Raw genomic sequence first — 22,361 nt, 5'->3', positions numbered from 1 at the left:
AGCAGTAGCCAGGGCTTTAGACATGGAAAATCAACAAAAAGAAAAGGCTAAGAAATAACGGGAAATAGCTGATAACTTTAGATGAAGCAGTCGCATCTGAAAATAGTTAACTATTCTCTAATCTGTTAAGACAACTAGCTTTAATAACCAAATTGTACTCCTACAACAGTATTTCAAGTTTACTTACACACTTTAATTCCACAGCTCGTTTCCACAGTATCCAAATTCTCTCCACTATCTCATGAACTAAATTACAAAGCTCCAGATTTACATTGTTTTAGGCCCTTCTCATACTGAGACATACAAGACCAGCAGAAGCTGGAACAGCTCTTCACTAAAGATGCTGGGAGAGACAGACTGTGTCCCAGCCTTCTCCATCTGCACGTCACTGTTTCTGACCATATTTTGCTTTGTGTAGCTTCTCCCATCATTTTTTCCTCCATAATGACTTCCAGCTTTAAGATTTTAACTTAAGCGCTCAGAATCATGCTCTGGAGGTAACTTGTGACCGACTGTAAAAGAAAGGGGGGCTCTCAGTTTCAGACGCTCTGAATCTCATTTACTCTGGATGTCTCAAGTAGACAAAAAGAACCCTATTTCTCCCTTCCTTTCTGTAGATTTCCTCCTCTTCACTTCCTTATCTCATAAACGTGAAAAATAATACAGTGGCCTACAAACAGGAGTGTGTGCAGAGGGACTAGCAGCAGAAACATTTGCTTTAGCTGTCTACACCTTCCTTACACGAGGTTTTTGTCTACACCTTCCTTACACGAGGTTTTTGTCTACACCTTCCTTACACGAGGTTTTTGTCTACACCTTCCTTACACGAGGTTTTTGTCTACACCTTCCTTACACGAGGTTTTTGTCTACACCTTCCTTACACGAGGTTTTTGTCTACACCTTCCTTACACGAGGTTTTTGTCTACACCTTCCTTACACGAGGTTTTTGTCTACACCTTCCTTACACAAGGTTTTTGTCTACACCTTCCTTACACAAGGTTTTTGTCTACACCTTCCTTACACAAGGTTTTTGTCTACACCTTCCTTACACAAGGTTTTTGTCTACACCTTCCTTACACAAGGTTTTTGTCTACACCTTCCTTACACAAGGTTTTTGTCTACACCTTCCTTACACAAGGTTTTTGTCTACACCTTCCTTACACAAGGTTTTTGTCTACACCTTACACAAGGTTTTTGTCTACACTATGGAATTACAGCAGGAGCAGCGCATTTCCTTTCTGACACAGACCTCTCTCCAAGAATAGGTTTATGAAGTTGAGTGATCGGTAACACACAACTTGTGGGACAATTTGGAGAGAAAAAGGAATCACACTATTCCAGGTCTGTGTGCGTTCGGCACCTTTCTGCAGAAGCACTAAAAAAAGCTAGACCATTTGTTTTGCTATAGATCAGCAAGATAAAGATCATACTCTATAGTGCTGTTCCTGTGGCCCATGCTTCACATCGGGTTGTGTAGATCTAGAAGTTTCGCATGAATTTTGGGGCCTCTACTGAAGAGCACAGTAGATGCCTATCTTCGGTGTCAGTAACTGCTTTGGCTCAGGCACACTGCATAAAACCAGAAAAAAGGGATCTTACCAATTTCCTCAGGAAGGTGTGTGAGAAGATTCTCTCCGAGCCCAAGGTGCGTCAGATTGGTAAGGTGACCGATACCTCTGGGAAGGGTAGTCAACTGATTATTAGTCAGAACCAATTTCTAAGGGAAAAAACAGATTTTTAAAAATTACCTTAATGACTTCTGCTTTGAATGACAGCAAGTAACAAGATAAATAGCTGATAAACTGATGGGTTCTACCCTCCAGCATTTGAACAAAAAAATTCTATCCTTCAACAACATTTCAGACCTCTATTAGGCTCCACTAAACATAAAAATAAAATACTACATAGTAAAATATGTGCCTAAATATAAAAGATTTCATTAACATAACTGAAACCAGAGGCTATTCCTGTGGCAGTACTGTACTCATGGTACAACAGTTAAACTCTTCAAAATTTGTTTGTTCAGTATTAACTGCTAAATCTGGGGAAGAATTAGTGAGGACAGATTGTGGATGCAGTTGCACAAGATTCTTAACTTTTGGTTCTATGTCCAGTCACAAATAGTTCCCCTCATTAAACTAGCTGTAATTAAATCAGCATGGCGTAAATAAAGGATGTAAGATGTTTATCTCAGTCCATTATTGTTTCACCTGCAGATCCTTGAGGTAAGCTATTTCATTTGGCAAGGATTCCAGTTTGTTTTCCTCTAGATCTAGCTCTCGGAGTTTCCGTAGATTTCCAATTCCATGGGGAAGTTTCTTTAGTAGATTGTTTGACAAGATAAGAACCTCAAAAACAAGAAAACCCAAACACACAGAATTTCAGCAACGCAATCAGTAAATAACGATTAACACAGGATCTTGTTATATTTTCAAGTAATGAGGTCCAAGATTAGCCTACAATCAAATTATGGAAGCAAACTGCAAGGAATAAAAAAAAAATAAAATCAGTGATTAACACAATTTTTTTAAAGTCTTTAATGATACAAATACACAGATTTATGGCAGAATTTTTTCAAATAATATTTTGCATGCTAATAAATGCAGAGCAAAAACAAAGAACACCTTATTTCTTCAAACGACCGAAGGAAAAAAATTTCCTCCTGGACTTCCCTATGATTTTGTTATCCTTTCTTATAGCTATCTCATAACTAGGTTTACATTATTTGCTGTGCTTGCCAAGTCCTCCTTAAAAAAAGCTTAATACTTCCTCTTCTCCCGATGTCCCTTTGGTTAGGAGCAGCAGCAAGTAAACATACAGATCAGAGCACCGAAGCAGAACACTGCACAGATACCCACTGGCTTTTCAAAAGGGTCTCTTATCACACACTGTCGTGTTACCCTCTTGTTTTTCTCCTCCTTTCTAAGTTGAATTATAAATATCCCAGGTTCAAGAAAAGTATCCTTATTTGCAATGTCATTCAGCAGAGTTATTTGTTATACCACAAGCAAGTTAAGAGGGGTTACACTAGCATACCATTTTTCCTCCGGAGAAGTCTAACAGTCCTTAGAAGTAATCAAGCCTCATAACAACACAGCGAGCAGTCAGGTAATTAATTGCCCATTAAACAATGCTATTATCTGTTTATTTAATAAGGCATATTGAAACACAAGGATGTGAAAGAGCACACGATGTGGACCCTCCTACTAGCCACACAGAGCTCCGGTCTAAGCCAACCAAGGTTGCAAATGCCTGACTTCAACCACTCTCAACTCTCACTACCTTCATGTAACGTGAAAACACCAAAGGCAGCAACAGAACAGAAAACAAGGCTAAAAATCAAAGTGAAAATCCAAATGAATAAAAGCCAAAAATCTTAGCATTAGCACAAGCAGTATTTCGGTGGCCTCCCTTTATGCACTATGATAGACACAGAATGATAAGAATAGTAACATTTTAATTGCGTATCAAGAAACAAAGGCAGGAACAGAAAATATTACCTACACGCAATGCAGCTGACTTAGCACTGCTGTGGGAACCTTCACTTTTGTGTAAACACTGCCCAAATAGTTCTTTGTATTTGACTCTTTAATTACAGAGAAAAATAGCACTAACAGGTCTGCGGACCGTGCAGCGCTCTGGCTCCGGCAGCTGGCAGACCACTGGCAAATCCAGTTGTTAGCGGTTACTAACTTCCCAATCACAGCCTTAACTTAAAAGAGAACTGGGCTACTAAATAGTTATTACTCTGTTGTATCATTTTTGATCCAAACTACAGGAATTATTAATTATTCAGAGCAGCAGTCACACTGGAAATTTCCAATTCCAATATGCCATTTGCTATTGTACTTCAACAGATTTTTCCCAGCAACTCACAGAAGCTACGAAGTCCCCTCAATTGCTCGAACAAGCACCTCTACCTTTATGTCCCTCCAAGGCAATTAAGTTTGTTTCTGCTGACGGTACTTTAGGAAACAGGACTAGGGGACACAAGAGGTTTAGCTCCTGGTTTCAACCTACAAGTTCTTCCCCCTCAAAGGCTGAGAATTCCCACCTGGCTGCCTACAAGGTTCACAGTGCTACATTCAAGCTACCTCTGGCTGTAGACCATGTCATTACGTTTTTCTGATCCCTGATGTTTCCATGCTGGTGTCTCTCCAGGAATCGAACCAAGTTCAGTGCCATTTCATTTACAACAGTAACTTTCTGTTGAGAAAAATTTTCTTTCTACGTAGTTAAAAATATGTATGTACTTAATCCTTTGTGCACAGACACTCATCTAGAGCCTAAAGGACAACATTCAAAAAGTTGTTGTCAATAACCACAAACAGATGCAATACATCTATTTAAACAGCACACATTCACATATTTATTTGTCTTTATTTGACACAAAAGTAGTATCACTCAAACCTGAAGTAGAGAACACCTATTTGCAAGGATTCACTTAGCTGTTCATTTATACTCTTCTCACCTCAAGAGAAACAAGCCCAGATACATCCTCAGGGATTTTTGTGAGCTGATTAGTCGCTAAGTTCAGTTCTACCATACTAGTCCAAGTCCCAAAGTCCAAGGGGAGAGAGGTCAGCTGATTGTCCTGCAATTTAACATAGCAAACATTTAGGGTCTGCGCTTGGAAGAAGTCAGCAAGACATCTAAGAAATTAAACAAACTGCTTACAAAATGCTTCATAACAAAACAGTCGATAATTAAATCAGAAGAATAAGATGTTGATAATTGGCCAAATACTTTTAAAATTCCTCCAAACATAATAAGCAGTTCCAGCTTAGAGTTACAGAATTGACTCTATGTTACTAATATGAACTGAAGTGGAAAAATTAGTACATAATTATGAAGATTTCACACGTCCCAGTAGTTAAAACTTTTTGTTGTCCTTTCTTTGCTGAATACAATGGAGGGTGGGAAACAAAAGAACAGAAATTTACCATAACTTACAAAGGTGCTATCAGCAACACTGGAATCCTAAAAATATATGGAGTTTCCAAAAAACAGAAACAAACAAACAAACCAAAACACAAACAAAAAACCCCACACCCAAACCCCACACCCTAAAAAAACCCCAAAAAACGAAACAACACAAGGAAAAAAAGCAAAACCACCAAACACACCACAAAAGAAATATAACTTAATGGTTCAGAGTAAAAGCATCTGAAATTAATCTGAACATCTTACTGCTCAAAACATTGCTACAAAATTTGATCTAGACCAAACACTAAAAAAATAACATCTAAATAACCAGGTCATATAAAGTCCCGTTAAACATGCAAAGTTAAACGAGTATGTGACAAAAAATAGTCTTAATGCAAATTGAGAATGCATTTGTGCCAAAAGACATTCTAAAACAGTAGCTGAGCTTAGCTATTCCTCAAACGTTATTTTTTTTTTTTATATAAGAACTTGAAACAAACCATTCATAGAAAAATATCATCTCTTTAGAAAAATTAAAGGTTCTTTTTCTGTGCTCTACAACTACTGCCAAAAGTCTCCAAACTTAGGTTTTGAAAGAATACATTCAAAAAAAGATATTTTACATAATTTTGTTTATAATCTAAACTGTAACAGCAGAGGGGGGGAAAGAAATAAGCTACTCTACATGTTCGTGTCCCATGTGAATACTCGAAGAACTTTGCAACCAACTTTCTTATATTCATTGTTGAAACTTGAGAAAATGTGACAAAAACTTAACAAACAAAAATAAAGACAAATCAATAACATCTTGATAGTACATTTTTAAACTAATGCAGAACTGTTTCTATACGTGACAGCAGCAGTATCCACTTCAGCATGATCAATTCATTCCTTATATCATTAAGTTTGCCAGAATTCATGGAGCAAACAGTGCTCCTCATTGATTTTACACACAGTAGCATGTTTCTGTGCCTCACCTTCATGTTCAGCTTACTTAATACTTTAGCTCTAGAAAAAATTCCAAAGGGGATTTTATTGATGCGGTTGTGCTCCATATTGAGAGAGTAGATTGTGGAGAACTGGGACGGGCCACCCACAGGATAGGACTGGAAGCAGTTCCTGGCCAGCGTTAAACTAGTCAGTTTGACAAGGCTGGATAAAAGACCCTGTAGAGAGAAGAAAACCACCCAGGAACTTAGGACAGATTTATTTGAATGCATCTCTTTTCCCTCATGGGTCTAATTAGAAATGTTTTCCCACCCAAGTCCATCCACAAATAAATGTTGCAACACGTAAACCAGCGTTAAATTTGACAAAACTTCCATCAGCAACAACCTCTGCTCACAGTCGTCAGCCTTTACCTTTTTCCCCCTTTCCCCTTACATACTGCCAGATACAAAAAAAGCAAACACATCACATTTAAAAGCATGAATTTAGGAGGTTTTGTAACTCTCTTCTCCTCCCAAAGGAAGTTTTTTAATAACATATTGCTAGATCTTGGGCAGCTCTGAAGAGGGCAGGGGCATCAGCAGCACGTCCATCCTGAAGAGCGGTCCCGGCTTTGGCCAACGCCACCCAACTGCAGCTCACTCAATACTGATGCCTGCTCACAGTCGAGAGTGGAGCCCAAAGAAGTATCAACAGCGTGAACCGTTTTTGAAACTGGTGCTTGATACTTCCAATACAAACCTCTGTTAATATAATAACAATCCATAATGTGAACACATCTGGTAGAAGTTTCCTTTTAGGCTGTAACGGTTTCAGATAACCAGGTAGGACAGAGAAAAACAATGGGACGGCAAAGTTTTGGAAGTTCCTTTTTTTTTTTTCTATTTTCGAAATATTTCTAGTTATTACTCCACTCCTTTTTATTCCCCCACCCTAAGAAATAAAAAGCAAGCAGCTTGGAGTTAAACTGGGTAGCAATGGTTGCCCATTGAATCCAGAGTCTCATTTCACTTCGCAATCTAATTAGATTCTCCAATCTCAGCAGCACAGATCTCAGAGTTTATCTGATCGCTACGTGCCAAGCACGTTGCTGGAACTGTGGGGATGAATAATGAGATCTAAATTACTGCTGAAGTGTCACCTTTGCTTATTACTATGCCAACTTGAATTCAGCCCTATTTGCTTAAGTATTACAGAAATTGGAGATTTATGCGTGGCATTACATACCATAAATAATGCAACATCTGCAATCAGGAACGAGCAGTAACAAGATAATGATTCCAACCATATTCCTAATGTCAGTATTTCTGGATTGCAATTTCAGTGCTATATTCACTGTAAAAGCCTTAAGAACAAGGGTGTGCTGTTTCATCAGGACAGCTCTGTCTACTTTTCTAAATAGTTTATTAACATTATTGTAAATAAAACAGGATTAAATAGGGACTTGGCTACACGTCACAGCTAAAACTTTAGGCACTGAAATACAGTTCTGGGGGCATCTCGGCAAATATCAGTGAAGCAATTTCCTCCCTAAAGATAAAATAATGGATCTTCAAATCAGTATTAATCTAACCTAATCATTAAGTAGTATAATCTTTGATTAGGAAATACTGCTTCTAGCTATACTTTAATTAACCGGTATTCTTTGTCCTAGGGTTAGGCAGTCCCTGAGCTCTGTTACAAACACGCTTTATTGCTTCAAATGGATCTTGGCATTTCAAAAAGCCATTTTTGAAGTCTGCTTCCATACAAAAAATATTAAAAATATGTTAGCTAATACACTCTTAATAGCCTAGAGTAATTAAATACATTTGAAGGGAAGCAAGAGAGCTTTGGCAGTACAAAGAGAACAATGCTCTTCTATCTGTGAGAACTGTGGCAATGCCGCCTTCTCCCAGCCCATCCTTTTAAGATAAAATATTTATTAGGCATTGTGTCAGCAGCTTCAACTCTGTTTTGAAATTCAGAAGTTTATTCCACAAATACAGCTCTTTGTATTATAGCACAGAATGTTTTACTTTAAGCAGATTACAGTATAAACTATACACTTCTGCAAGGTAGCGGCTTAAGTGTTAACATATTGTTGGCAAACATACATGAAGAAGGCAGCACAGTCACAAAGAGTTTCTTAAAGCATATTTTAAAGCAAGTAAACATCCCTCACATTAGCTTTTTGTAATTATACTGTAGTTGCTTTTATAACATGTCTGGGTGAGGTGGGCTAGCTTAGGTCTCATCTTAAAAGCAGCCTGGTGGCTTTTAGTCAGTAGCATTTTCTTAAATGATAGTTTTACCCAAACATTTATTAACTTCTCTGTTTTCAGTTTATCATTGCTGAGTTCAGAAATTCATCTGAAGGAAAGTAGTTACTTACTGCACTTTGTTATTATGAATACTTTGCCTAAATCCAAATCCATTTGGGTTTTTTTTCTTCCGTGTATAGTTTCCTATATAAGTCTTTAGATACATTTTGAGTTATTCGACACTGGTAATTTATACCTTTTTTAAAACAAACAAACAAAAAAAACCCCACAACAGCTAAGAAAAGCAGCTTGGACCAAAAAAGAACAGAGTATACGCTCTATGTTGTGTCCTGAAGCCTTCATCTCCAAACAGTTCTAAAGCAATGGAAGAAATATCCAAAATAAGAATCAATCACGTCAGATATTTTTCTGTCATCAGAGCAATTATGCCCAGACAGTAATGCTTAAAAGTCAAACATTTTCTCTCAATGTTTACTAGCACCAAAAGTATGCAGCTGAGCATCTCACACTCCGCTGCCCTGATAAACCAGTCTCAAGAAACTAAGAAAAGGAAAATCAGGACAAAAGGTGTAACCAACAGCTTAAATAGCTTCAAAGTCTGCAGACATCAAAGCTGTTATTTAAAAAATGGGCTGTAACCAACTGCGGCAGCTATCCGGGACTGTGACACTGGAGTCCACAGGGGCACCTGTCAGAGAACTCCAGGGAAGGAGCATAGAAAAACGTACAGATGCACTGGGGAGTGGGACTTTCTGCCTTTCCACCCCAGAGTTAAAGCACTTTGTTCAGGGGACAAGGTGGCTCCAGAACATCTAACTATGGATATTTCCCTTGGTCCCACACTAAGCTTGAAGCAAGAGAAACCAAGGTAAGACAATCAAGTGTAGCAGCTATGAAAAGAAAAGCAAGAAAATGGATTCTCTTCCCCTTTCTCCCGTGATCCTTGCAGAGTTACTGGAAACTGAAAACTGATGTAAATTTTTATTTTTCATAACTGATGGAAGGTGTGTCAATGAGTTGCCAGATGATATCACATTGGTGCCAATAGCACACTTCTCCACATTAAAATGAGAAAATGTAGCTGTGACAAGGTTTACCCACTCTCTTAAAGGTCATTTTTGCCTCAATTAGATGCAGAAAGAGATATCCCGTTTTTCATTTTTCTACTTCTTTCCTACCTCCATGAACCAGAAACACTGAGAAGCTCTTATCTAGCTTGAATGGTGGGAACCTGGACTCCTTATTTAAGGTTTTCTGAAGAAACAGGAGAGCAAACACAATCACATGTATTGCTACCACTTTTCACGGAAGTTTATGACATCAGTTCTTCTGTACTGTTAGACACACCTAATGTGTACAGAATTGCAATATTTCACATTAGACACATATAGATTAAAACAAAGGGTATTCCTCTGAGTTGCGATGCAAGATGAAATAATTTCACATGTTCCAATCCTCTCCTACAGAACACCGATGCCTTACAACAACATTCCCTCCCAAATCCACTCCCTCCAATTCTCACCTCTGGTAAAGTAGAAATGTTGTTGTTCTCCAGGTTCAGTTCATCAAGTTCACTGCATTTTGCTAAAGACTTCGGAATTGCTGACAGCCTATTGTACCTCAGGCCAAGACGACTTAGACTGGACAGATTTCCTACAGGTAGGAAACAGTTATTAATACATCATTAGATCAACACAAAGGCACAGAACAAGCCTGATTCTTCTGCTGCCTCACAGTCCACAGTTCAAACTTTTCATATGGTGAAATAGCACTATCCTCCCAAAATAGGAGATTCACAGATTACAGTGCTTTCCAACACCGAAGTTGACCATGCAGTAGAAGTACGTTGCGCGTATGACATTCTTAAATTGCACATGGTAGAGTAAGCAAGCAAGGCCTTTGTCCTGTTGTAGATGTCTTTCTATCCTGATCTTTGTACCAACAAACAACTCTATCATTTTCCAGATGTCCCCAAAATAACTTTTTAAAATTACAGATAGCATCATTCAATGCCATGCCTCACATTACCAGAACTTGGGCATACATCACACAGCTCTGGTCCTGGCAAAACAATTTTCTCTGCAGGGGAAAAAACCCCTTTACCATCCTCTAAAAGCAACAAAGTCTTTAAGAAGTGATAGGAAAAAACAATCTTCCAAGTCTTCTGAATGATACTAAAGAAAAAGTCTGGAGGAAGTCCACAAAAATCTGGACAACAATGCATGTAAAAATCTTACTGAATATTGCCACCACGTCGATAGTCCCAGTTTCTATACATTTCTGTCACGAAAAAAAATTCTTGAGAAACTTGAAAATTTCCCATCTGAAGTTCCTTTTAGCTCCAACCTCTAACAAGTACTTCAGACCAAAATCAACTGCTTAAGGATGTCAGTACTGTGGCATTTAAGACCCTCCTGAAGTAAGACCTTGAGCTTCACTGAGAAGTCAACTGGCAAGTAATATGATGAACAGTACTTAGTCTCCTGGCTTACCCATAAGATTAGAAAACATGGAAGCTTTTGAACAGAATCAAACAATTAGTCTATCGGTCTTAAAAAACATTCACTATTTCACACTCATTTTTACAACCACTTGCGGCACATTTGCTCTGCAAATTGAAGCATCAGAAAGACACACTAGAAAAGGAATGTAACATTTAACAAACAGCAGCAAGAATAACCTTAAATACTTTAAAAAGATTAAGGGAGCTTAATGTGTACAGTCTAACTACTCATTAAATGAAGGATATATTAGTGTCTATACGTATGTAGTTATGTAGGTTATCTGAACACAGCAAAAGAAGAAGCAAATGTAGTGTATGAGATATGCTTGGAAGCAAAGGATGAAACAAAATCAAAAGAAACGGAAAATGAATATTAATGCAAATGCTACAATGGGATCTGCTAGATGGAGGAAAATTCTCAACAAAGAAAGTGGCAAAATACCTCTTTCTTGAACTTCTCCAGCCTGGTCAAAATACACTGTAAGAATGACTGACTAGCTGGGAGTGTAGCTAATAAAAACTGGAAATTGGGAATGTTGTATGATTCACTGTAGTTACTAAAATGAAGATTCACAAGAGCAGTGAAAGTAAAAACAAACAAAACACACACACCCCCCCAAAAGGAACCACAAACACAACCAGCCCAAAATCCCATACATAACAAAAATTATTCAGGTCTTATAAATCAAGATATTGATCTGATAAATATCAGATATTTAGTTAACAAGCTTAGCAACAAATTTCACTTGGTATTGTCAATAATGAAACAAAAGTTAAAACAAGAGGTAGTCACCCAGAGCTGCTTAACTAGTAGTATCTCCCCACTGGGATTTTTATTTATATTTTTTTAAGGGCTTTCTTTCTGAGCAAGTATACAATTAACTTCTGCAGAAACAGCAAAGCGAGTCTTCCCATAACCAAAAAAAGGCAATTAAAATCCAGGGCTATCGATATTGGCCACTCACTCATCTTTTGAGGTTAAATTCTATATGGGCATATACACATTAAAGAGAATAATTAAGACCTATCTTGATCCTACAACCCACTAGTATAAAGATGCTCATTTGTACGTAGCTATTTCATGCTGTATTTGGTGAGATCTGGCATTGATGGCTGTACAGGAAATTGGCCTCACTTCACGCAATACACATCCTATGCAAGGTACTAATGTCATTAAGGATTCACCCTTCTAGGAATGAACAAAGCACATCCTGACTGCATTTCTCTGAATTGGCATTTAACGCTTTACTTACAAAACAAATGACAAACTTCACACAAAATAAGATATCACTCCACTGTTCTTTTTGATTACCTAAACCTTGAGCTAGATGCTGATCTTGGTTTTCCAGGCACTCTCAAAGAGGATGAAGGGGGAACAGCTCTAGCAGACAGCATGATGCCAACTGTTGCTTAGCAATACGATGTCGCTATGCCAATTCCCAGATTGCGAGCACAGGTTGTATGTATATGCCTCTCTTCCTACCAGCAACGTGGCATTTCAGAAAAATGAAACAAGGCAGCCATTAGAGAGAGTCAAACTGTACCCTAATTTTCCAGGAAAGAATGACACATTGGCTATTCTCATGGCATTATCAGAAAGGAGGCACAAACAGCAGCTCTCAGTAATTTTTTCTTATCATAAGTAGCATTTCTCAATAACGCTTTATCACTGTTTCTCCACTAGTTATCTTTCTCCTCCGTGGGAAAGACGTGCCACAGATAGAAGAGAAGACATGTCCTGTGTGTAAAACGTTCCTTGTGAGTGTTTTGTACTAAATACAGTTATTCCTGAGAACTGCAACAAAAGCAGCAAGATTTCAGCTGGAGCTTCACTAGTAGCACCTCTCCTGCTGCTCCTGGAAAGGCTGTCCTGCACCCAGCTGATGCAGGCAGTACGGGCCACCTTCTCAATTCAAGCCAGAATTTATTTACAGCCAATTTAATGACATTTAGTCATGTGTCAACAAGACTTGGATATCTTTTCATCCTCATCAGAGCTCATATTCACACCTCATTGTGAGGTGAGAAACCCTTATCAGCTTTCATCTTCACATGCTAGACAAGCCAGATCTTAGTCTCCTCTTCACCAAACAGGATGATCCTTAGAGCTCTTCCCTCTGCTCAGTGTGTTAAAACTCACCCCTCCCCTTTTCCTTTTTATTTTTTTAAAGGAATGCCCAGAGTTTTACACATGAGGAAGGTCAGATTTAATGTCCAGTACGATGATGTTAATATTTGTCTCCACAGTCCATGGGCCAGATGCCAGGCAGCTGGCTAACACACTCAGGCTTTGCCTGCTCTCCAACAACCAAGTGACAAACTCCGTTTTAAACCAGAAATTGTGACAAGTTCCTAAGCAGCAGACCTTGCGCACTGCACAAACAAAAGTGATCCCACTTCCAGGCCCCAATGAGATGCACCCACGAGTGCTGAGGGAGCTGGCAGATGTTATTGCAAAGCCACACTCCATCATCTTTGAAAGGTCATGGAGAACAGGAGAGGTGCCTGAGGACTGGAGGAAAGCCAGATGGGCAGGGGGTTAGATGAGTGGACAGTGAGGTGGATTGAGAACTGTCTGAATGGCAGAGCTCAGAGGGTTGTGATCAGTGGCAGAGAGTCTGGTTGGAGGCCTGTAGCTAACAGTATTCCCCAAGGGATCAATACTGGGTCTGGTCTTGTTCAACATATTCATCAATGACCTGGATGTGGGGACAGAGCGTACCCGCAGGAAGTTTGCTGATGACATAATACTGGGAGGAGCAGCTGACACACCAGAAGGCTGAGCTGCCGTTCAGTGAGACTTGGACAGGCTGGAGAGTTGGGCAGAGAGGAACCTAATGAAGTTCAACAAAGGCAAGCGTAGGGTCCTGCACCTAGGAAGGAATAACCCCATGCACCAGTACAGGTTAGGGGTTGACCTGCTGGAAAGCAGTTCTGCAGAGAAGGACCTGGGAGTCCTCGTCAGCAACAAGTTGACCATGAGCCAGCAATGTGCCCTTGTGGCCAAGAAGGCCAACGGTATCCTGGTGTGCGTTAAAAAGAGCACGGACAGCAGGTCAAGGAAAGTCATCCTCTCCCTCTACTCTGCCCTGGTGAGGCCACAGCTGGAATACTGTGTCCAGTTCTAGGCTCTCCAGTTCAAGACAGACAAGTTCTGGAGGGAGTCCAGCAGAGGTCTGAAGCATCTCTCTTATGAGGAAAGGCTGAGAGACCTGGGTGTGTTTAGCCTGGAGAAGAGAAGACTGAGAGGAGATCTTATCACTGCTTATAAATATCTAACGGGTGGGTGTCAGGAGGATGGGGCCAGACCCTTTTCAGTAGTGCCCAGCGACAGGACAAGGGGCAATGGGCAGAAACTGGAACACGGGAAGTTCCATCTGAACAGGAGAAAAAAATGCTGTACTTTGAGGGTGACAGAGGACTAGAACAGGCTGCCCAGAGAGGTGGTGGAGTCTCCGTCTCTGGAGATATTCAAAACCCACCTGGATGTGATCCTGTGCAACCTGCTCTAGGTGTCCCTACTTTGACAGGGGGGTTGGACTAGGTGATCTCTAGAAGGCCCTTCCAACTCCTACCATTCTGTGATTCTGTGACGTGGCTAAGTCTAAGAAATACGGTGAGGAAGGTAACAACTGATCACGATCAACTCAGTCAGACAGTCATCAGGATCATTTGCGGTTGTACTTTTGTCACTGAAACCATACTTCAGCAGTTCCTCTAAAACGGCCCCTCGCAGGTATAGTTACTCAGAAAATGCAGCACTAGATGTTCACAAATGTGAACAGTTTTGTAACCACAACTGAAAAGCAGCTACTAGCAGAAAAAGCAACAAAACCTTTCTGGTTTGTTTTCTTACAAAGCCCATTACAAAAGACCTTGTAAACTTAACTGCCCCATCCATTGATGCTTCTAAAAATACAATATTAAAGCCTGAATAAGCCCTAAACTTATGCCAGGCCTAATAAAGTCACAGAAAAATTGTTTTAGTTCAACTTTTGGTGTGAACAGTCACTCTTGGGAATCAGGTTTCACACAGCCACCTTGTTTCAGGTCCATTTTCTCACCAGCAAGGCATACAAACACCTATCAGTGGGCTCCACTTTGCCCAGATCTCAGGTTTGAAGCAATGTAAGTGCAGAATTCATAACCACTTCATTGGAGTGACTGCCTGTCTCTCTCAGGGTTAGCTGTTTAATTTACACAGAAATTAATTAAAAATTACTCGGAAGCATGCAAATCCAGAAACATTAAATTAAACTTGGTTACTATAAAAGGGACTCTAAATAGATGGTTTAAATTAAATTCTTTATTAAAGTTATCTCAAAAATATTAGTCAAAGAACAAACAGGTGTTTGTGAATCCCAGTATGAAAGCAAGACTGGAAATAAAGCAGAAAACCATGCTTACAAAACCACACGTTTTAGAAAGACCACCTTGAAGTGGTTCTCCAAGTAGGAGCAATATATCTTGAGTATTTCAAAATCAAGAGAAACAAGATCTGGTACGTTGAATAACATAAATCAAAATTCCTAACTCAAAGTCCTAACAGTGTTTTCTAAAGGGAGTGGCAAATCCTCTCTTCTTCTGAGATTTACCACACCTCTTCCTTTCCCTCCCTTAGTTAAAATAATCCTTCAAATTCCCTATCCTTAGATGAAGGGTCAATTACTGAGTGAGACATACTACCGCATCGTTAGTAAAAGATGGAATAATTAGTCTGTTCTATATAACTTCGTTCATAGAGCTAGTTTGCTATCAGGATCAGTTACTTTCTCCTAAAGAGACCAGAAGCTTCAGATCAATTTAAAATCTGTTCACTAGAGAAAACTCTTCTGCAGATAACGATAAAAATACAAACTGCACGTACGAGAGCTGTGCACATCAAAACCCCGTAAGATTATAATCAAAAGTATACGTGAGCCTCAGCACGCAATAGATAATTGCAAGAACTTGCTAGAAACAACATGACACTACTAAGTATTTCTGATGGTCTAACTTCTATAAATATGCTTAGATTTTGATTTGATTAAACTTTGCACACAATGAGTAACTACCTATTAAATAAAATGTTTTACGTGATCACGCATTATTTCATGGAGCGCAGTGCACTGAATTCACTAAGGGATCTTCTAAGAAAGAGAAATTGCTGGTTTGCATACAGAAGGTACCAGATGTCTTTTTTAACCAATAGAAAGCAAGAGGAACACCCCAAATTAATAAAAAAGTTTAAGTAACTTGATGTCACTTTTAAAAAAAACATACATGAATTAAGCTTAATACACCATATTGCATTAATCTTGTAGTGAGAATAACAAAGATGACAATGTGGAAGGAAAAGTCAAAAGAGGTTCAAAGAGTATGTTATTAAGCAGGTGGGACCTAAGGGCCTTAAAAGAGTTGAAAACTGTACAGGAGCGACTAGACAACTTAAAGATGGCCAGCTATGGATAGAGATTAAACACTGAGTTCACGGATTTCAATAGTGCTCCTAGCCTAAAATAGCCTTAAGTTAGAAGATGCCTATACTACACTTTGTACTTACTATATATTAGTTTTTCCAGATGTTGGCCATACTCTATGACAACTGTTGAACAGTTTCACAGACTTTTAGGTGAAAGGAGCTGTTGACACATTTAATCTAATCTCTTGTCAGAAAGCAAACCATTTCCCCAATATACAACTAAAGACTACAATGAAAGGCTTCAGATAATCTGTTTTAACCTTCAGTTGCATTCCACGAGCACAGACAATGTCTGCCAATGTCCAACACTGAGACAGCGCAAAGTGACTGGTCTGGCAAGACATCCTGAAGGTGACCTCAGTGAGCATGTTGCAGAGGAAAGCAGAACAAAATCTCATAGCCATTATTCATCCGAGCGGGGGGCAACTCCTTCCTAAAGCAAAGTCTATAGATTCGTATGAAAGTAAACTGGTGCCACCGATCAGTCATCTGAGAGAGGTCAAATCCTTTCTATAACCTGCAGGGCTGGAACATCCCTAAAGTTTAATGTGTTCTGGCTAAAGGCTGATGCTTCAGGAAAATTGGGAATGGGGACAGAAGGGTGATGGGGGTGGGAGGGCAACCACTCAGGAGCACTGTAGAAGAGAAGAGAATCCCTCCTGACCATTGGTACCAACTACCAAAGTCATAGCTCTTCCAAATACAAAAGTATAGTTGAACACAACACAAAGCTTGACTTACAAACTCCAGATTTTACTGTTTTAAGAGTAACGTGATTTCTAGTGTATTTTAATTTTTCTTTCCAGCCACCAATACCTCCTGATATATCAAGCCACTGTAGGAGGCAGATTCAGACTCACAAATTACAAGGTCAGCAGGGTCCGTAATTTTTTGTCCTGCTCAAACCAAAGTGCATTATCCTCCTCATACAAAGTCTAGGAATTCTCCTAAAAGATGTTATCTATTAGAAACCTATTTAACATAAATTTAAAATTAATCTCTACCACCCTTACTGCTTTAAATGCCATTTGAAGACAGCAAAGAGACTCCTCTCTATTTTCAGTCTAACAGTATCAACCAAAGACAGGTTTTCCCTCATTATTTCAAAATGAAGGCTAACGCGTGACCATGTCAGCAGTTCTTTGTTTTTCAACTCTGATTCAAGACCATAATCATTGCTGGCGGCAAATGTGTGAAAGATGCAAGCAAGACGCTGGCAAAACACGAGTGAGAGAGGCTCAAGTATCTGACACGCACCACACACAACACCTGCACGGGGCCAGGGAGCACAAACACCTAGAGACACTTTTCTGAAACTGTCTAAGCTATGGAAATTCAACTTCATTTAACATGCGTTCATCAAAATGCATGTAACTAATAGACCTGCTTGTCTCAATTCTGATGTGTTCTTTTGAATCACTCTTCCCTCGTGACTGCTTCTTACATGAAGAAAATAAGATCATGGGCTTTCTCTTTCTGCAGTATATAAATCATTCTGGAAATGATGAGTTGCATTTATAATGTATCTGTATATATTGGTGGCAACATCTAATTACTGTGTGATAGTAAGTACATTCACTAAAATAAACTGTCTGCATCGTAGCCTTACCAGGAAGAATATCCAGCCAAAATATAAAAGAATATTTTCATAAATACACATCAAATTGATAAACTCGTAATTAATAAGCCAATAGAAGCTAGCCTAACTTTTACAGAAAAATCGTACATATGTATTTAACTATATCAGGCTTGCACTGGAGATTTATTTATTAAAACAAAAAAGGAAAGTTATAATTAGCTGAAAATGATACAAAAATACAAAAACACTTCACACTGCAGCAGAGTCAAAAGCAACCGTTGAGACTTATTTTGGGCTATCAATGAAAGTGTTGCATTTTACTCAATTCGTACGTCATACTGTAACACAAAGCAAATGAAATTTATTTAATTTATTTTTTCATTGGTAGTTTTATTTTCCTTTTCAATTGACTATTTAAAACATTTCTGTGATATTAAAGATTTATATAAATGTAAATCACACTGTAAGAACAGTTTATATCTAACTGGCAATGCAGAAAAAAAAACATTAACCTTTCCTAAGTGATCGATGTGTTCAATTTTTTCAGTCTACCCCACTCTGCAGAGTAAACACATACAATGCATAACACATGAATACACATTTATAATTTTAGCTAATTAAGAAATGTGAGAATCATTGCATACAGGCCAGAGATCCACCTAGTATCTTCCCTTTGGAAAAACAGCCCAACAGCAGATACCAAGAGAAGAACGTAAGAAAAGGGACACAAGAAAAGCACACCCTGAAACTTCCCCAAGCGCTGGGGGAAGATTGAGCAGCGTGTGGCTCAGCGACTTCCTGAATTTAGCAGCAACTGATACATTTTTCTTCTATATAATTGTCACATTGCCCCATGAGCTTTTAGCATTTACAGCAACCAGTGTGAACACCGAGACCCAAGTGTTCCCTACCCACTGCATGCAGTACAGTCCGCTTTTAACTCATGTGAGCTTTGCTCCATCCCTCCCGATCTGCTGTCGGAGGAGGCAGTGAGCAGCCACTTCCCACTTACCCTCCCCTGCCACTCACTGTTTTCTGGACAATTTCACTGCTTTGCATTTACTAAGTCTAGAATTGAAGCCGACAAGAACCAGAAGCTTCATTCTATTATGAGACCACCATGAGACCTAGCAAAGGCTTATAAGAACCCGAAAATGAGAATAAAAGAGTGGGAGCCACTGCTTTCCACCGGATAAAGGCTGAGCTTATTGCGATTGCCCAATACTGGCAGAATCCAGTTAAAAATTTTTCATTAACAGCACAGCCCAAGAACAAAACCTTAGACAAAGCACTGAACGCTGATCAGAATTCCCAGTGTGAGCCTGTGGAAGTTGGCTCAATCCTGCAAAGCAGTCAATGCTTACAGACCAAAGCACTAAGTCATGTGCTTAAATTTTAAGAATATTAATATTACCATCAAAGGTGGAGCAACAGCCTATGCACTTTGCTCCATCAGAGAGGTGAGTAATTAGTAACATCACACCCATCAGTCACGTATGAACATCACACCCCTGTGCACGGAGGGAGCCGCAGGTCTTCTGCTGGGTCTCATCAGGACCAGCGTGTTTGTCAAACGTCTCAGAATGAAATTTCTCCAGTTTTTGCTAAGCCTGCTAAACTTAAAATACCATTTTAAACTGGTTGCACATTTTACAGAAATATCTTTACTAGGACTTCCAGGGACTTAAAGCTTTCAACCACAATTTGTATAACAACCTGAGCTGTACCAATTACATATGCCCAAGTCTAGCCACGAGGCTTCACGTTTTATCAACTCCATGTTTTAAAAGCAGAACAGTGCTCTCAGAGGTACCCTGGGGCTAAATGGGTTAGAAGCCTAGTTCGTAACACCATTTCAACCAGCAAAAAAGGCAAAACTACTCCGTGTAATATTTGTTTTCATGAGAGTTGCGATTTCAGCTTCTGAGCTCACGTGTGGCAGCAAAGGGCAGGAGAACAGCGCAGGGCTTTCAATATGCCTCTCATTTTCCTAACCATCTCTCAGGAACAGTGCCATGTCAGACACTGGAAAGTGTGTCCAGTGCTGGAATTTTTTGTGCTTTTAAAGCATCATTTTGGAACATTTACAACTGACTATTCTTTTTCTTATTAAAATGTCTGTTGCCTTAAATGTCCATGAATATGGCACATTTGACTATAATCAAACTGCACACGTAAACACACAAAACTAGAAAATTACAAAACACTTGAAGAATCTGATTTTTTTAAAAAGCTGTAATTCTGTTTCTGTTGAACTTCTCTCTCAAATAAGTGTTTCTGCGCTTCTAATAAGAAATTGTGAACACATTTGTACAGAATGATAAAATTAAAAGTTCAAAGAGGGAACACTCACAATGTGTTATTTGCAGCACAAAGTTTTCTAAACTAGCTTGTAATCCAAAGAAACTCTTTACTCCACCCAAAATTTGCTTTCTCTCTGTCTCAGAAGTCCAATTATTATTTTTAACATAAACGGTATGTTCTTCATCTTCTGTTATGTATCTTTTGGATGTATTAGTGAGCCAGCTAAGTATGCAGAGATAAGACACTGTGTAAACAAAAGCAAAAGCAGATCATAATTCCCCACCCCCCAAAAAAAACCCCATGGGGGTGGGGTGGGGAAATCTGCAATTAAAACACTAAGCAGCTAAGATCCCACTATGATTTTGATTCTAGACTTGAGACTCTTGGAATGTGCTAAGCTGTTCCACAAAGCTCATTTTTCTTACAGGAAGTGATCTAATATACAAAGTACTTTACAATTTTCAATCAACAGAAATACAGATATGAATGTATTAAGCCAATATCTATAAAGCAAGACATTAGGTCACTTCCTGACAACGAATATCTAAAATCGACACTTGTTACTGCACGAAAGTCTGCTTATAAAGCGTTAGTTGAAACAAGAACTTTGTATTTTTATAGAGTGGGTATATTGGCTCTGCTACCTCTGTAATCACTGCTGATGCATAATCCCTTCCCTGCCACTCCCCTGCATGTCACCCTCCAACATCCCTTCCTCACAGCTCCGCCACATTTCACTACAGTACTCTTAGTTAGAAAATGAAAACAAGCCTTTTTCTTTTTTTTTTTTTTATTGGCAGGTCCAAAAATCTGTGGTAAACCCAAAAGTTGGTTAGATAGTCCCGCAGTCAATTTAAGAAGCATTTTGCAGGATTGTGGGTGGGGAAAGAAGGGCAGGGGTCCTTTTTGAGGGGAGGAAGAAATAGAAAAGGAAGGGGGCTGTTTGTTTTTCACAGCAGCTTGACAAAAACATCCCGTTCAAGAAAACAAACAGGCCTCCATTAAAAGGGTGTTGATGGGGGAGGAGAGGACAGACCTGGCAGTAATGGAAAGTCTGTTCCATAACGGGAGGCTCATAGAACATTAAATATTTATAATGAGCAAATGTGCTTGGTCTTTTTTGTACCCAGTCTGCGACCCCCACTCCAGTTTGACTGAACTGGGGAAACATTAACAGCACTAATATATTAAGCGTAGTGAAACCTGGCAGCGTGTAAATGTTGCAAGAGAAGGCAGTTGTGCCAAACTCCAGGTAGATACCCATGAGCAGAGGAAGAGATGGAAACCGGAGGGAGGGATGGGGAGGCTGCAAAGGTTGTCCCACAGCCCCGCTGGGCCACCACGCACCATCGACTCGCTGCGTTCTTCTCAGTACTGAGAGTCTCGCGCTGAACAATCCTAACCACAAAGCAAGCTGTAATCTAAAAATCAAGCCGCAACTTGCTTTAATGTTGAACCAAAACTGCAATGACTAAGAAATAAAGCCAATGTTGCTGAACTGGCTTCAGCTGCCTTGTCTGTAACATGCATACATGTAGGTTGATCATTATCATCTAAGCTGGAGTTTAAAATTTTTCCCTTCAGTATTCAGTTCTGGTTGTCTGTGAACTATATGCGGCACAAATACCGATTTCCAATTTTAAGTTTTTACTCTGAACAGAAATGCTCAACTACTACAGATTGGTCAATACAAACAGGAATTTTCCAGTGGAGCAAAAACTGAACCAGTGTAAGGTTAAGGACACGATGGCACACTGCTGCCTCTTACCATTATATATCTGTCTTTGGTGGTTTGTTGAGCTATATAGCACTGATATTCAGCTCCGATAAGCATGTAAAGAGACAGCTATATACATTTAAAAATAAGTAACTTCAAAAAACTATAGAGACACTGCAAGGAAAAAACAAACCAAAGAAACTACGCAGAAATCTAGTCCAACCAGGTATGAACCTGACTCAGTACAAACCACCTAAGCTTACAATAACTTTCTGAAGAAATAGATGAGTCCAAACTCTCTTGATTGCATAATCAGCAATTTCCTATCTATCAGAAATGACTTAACTCCCAAAGTAATTTTGTGCCTTTCCTACCCAAAGGCCTTTCTGCTTTAAGCACAGTCTTGCAGCATATTATAAGTAAGATTTTTGTGGTCCTCTGAGAAGCTCAGTGACTGCCGGTCACTAAACAACTCAGTGAATTGTACTTTTCTGCACCAGCATGAACAAGAGTGGTCTATAAGCCCTGACAATGGAAATCTCACCCTTCCTCAGAGAATTTCCCCTAATTAGCGGTTTATCTGGAGAACTCGCTTTGTAAATATGACAGGTACGCTAGACACAAATTTTAATTAAAACAGCTTTCAATAAGATTTACAA

The 22,361-nt window shown here is 39.3% G+C and overlaps 1 protein-coding gene across 3 annotated transcripts in view; it reads right to left on the bottom strand.

Annotated features, from left to right (window-relative positions):
• SHOC2 (SHOC2 leucine rich repeat scaffold protein) overlaps window positions 1–22,361 on the bottom strand; it is a 71,907-nt gene that overhangs the window by 5,493 nt on the left and 44,053 nt on the right. For all 3 annotated transcript variants that reach the window (XM_074590001.1, XM_074590002.1, XM_074590003.1), the window contains exons 4-8: window positions 9,661–9,791; window positions 5,904–6,092; window positions 4,472–4,594; window positions 2,211–2,348; window positions 1,600–1,717 (exon numbers count right to left, since the gene is read on the bottom strand). In XM_074590001.1, coding sequence (XP_074446102.1) covers window positions 1,600–1,717; window positions 2,211–2,348; window positions 4,472–4,594; window positions 5,904–6,092; window positions 9,661–9,791 — 699 coding nt within the window. The remainder of the gene's footprint in view (window positions 1–1,599; window positions 1,718–2,210; window positions 2,349–4,471; window positions 4,595–5,903; window positions 6,093–9,660; window positions 9,792–22,361) is intronic.

Source organism: Larus michahellis, chromosome 6 (genome assembly GCF_964199755.1).
Source record: "Larus michahellis chromosome 6, bLarMic1.1, whole genome shotgun sequence".
NCBI classification, from domain to species: domain Eukaryota; kingdom Metazoa; phylum Chordata; class Aves; order Charadriiformes; family Laridae; genus Larus; species Larus michahellis.
The sequence above is the reverse complement of the archived record's forward strand: the minus strand, read 5'-3'. Positions and strand labels throughout refer to the sequence as shown.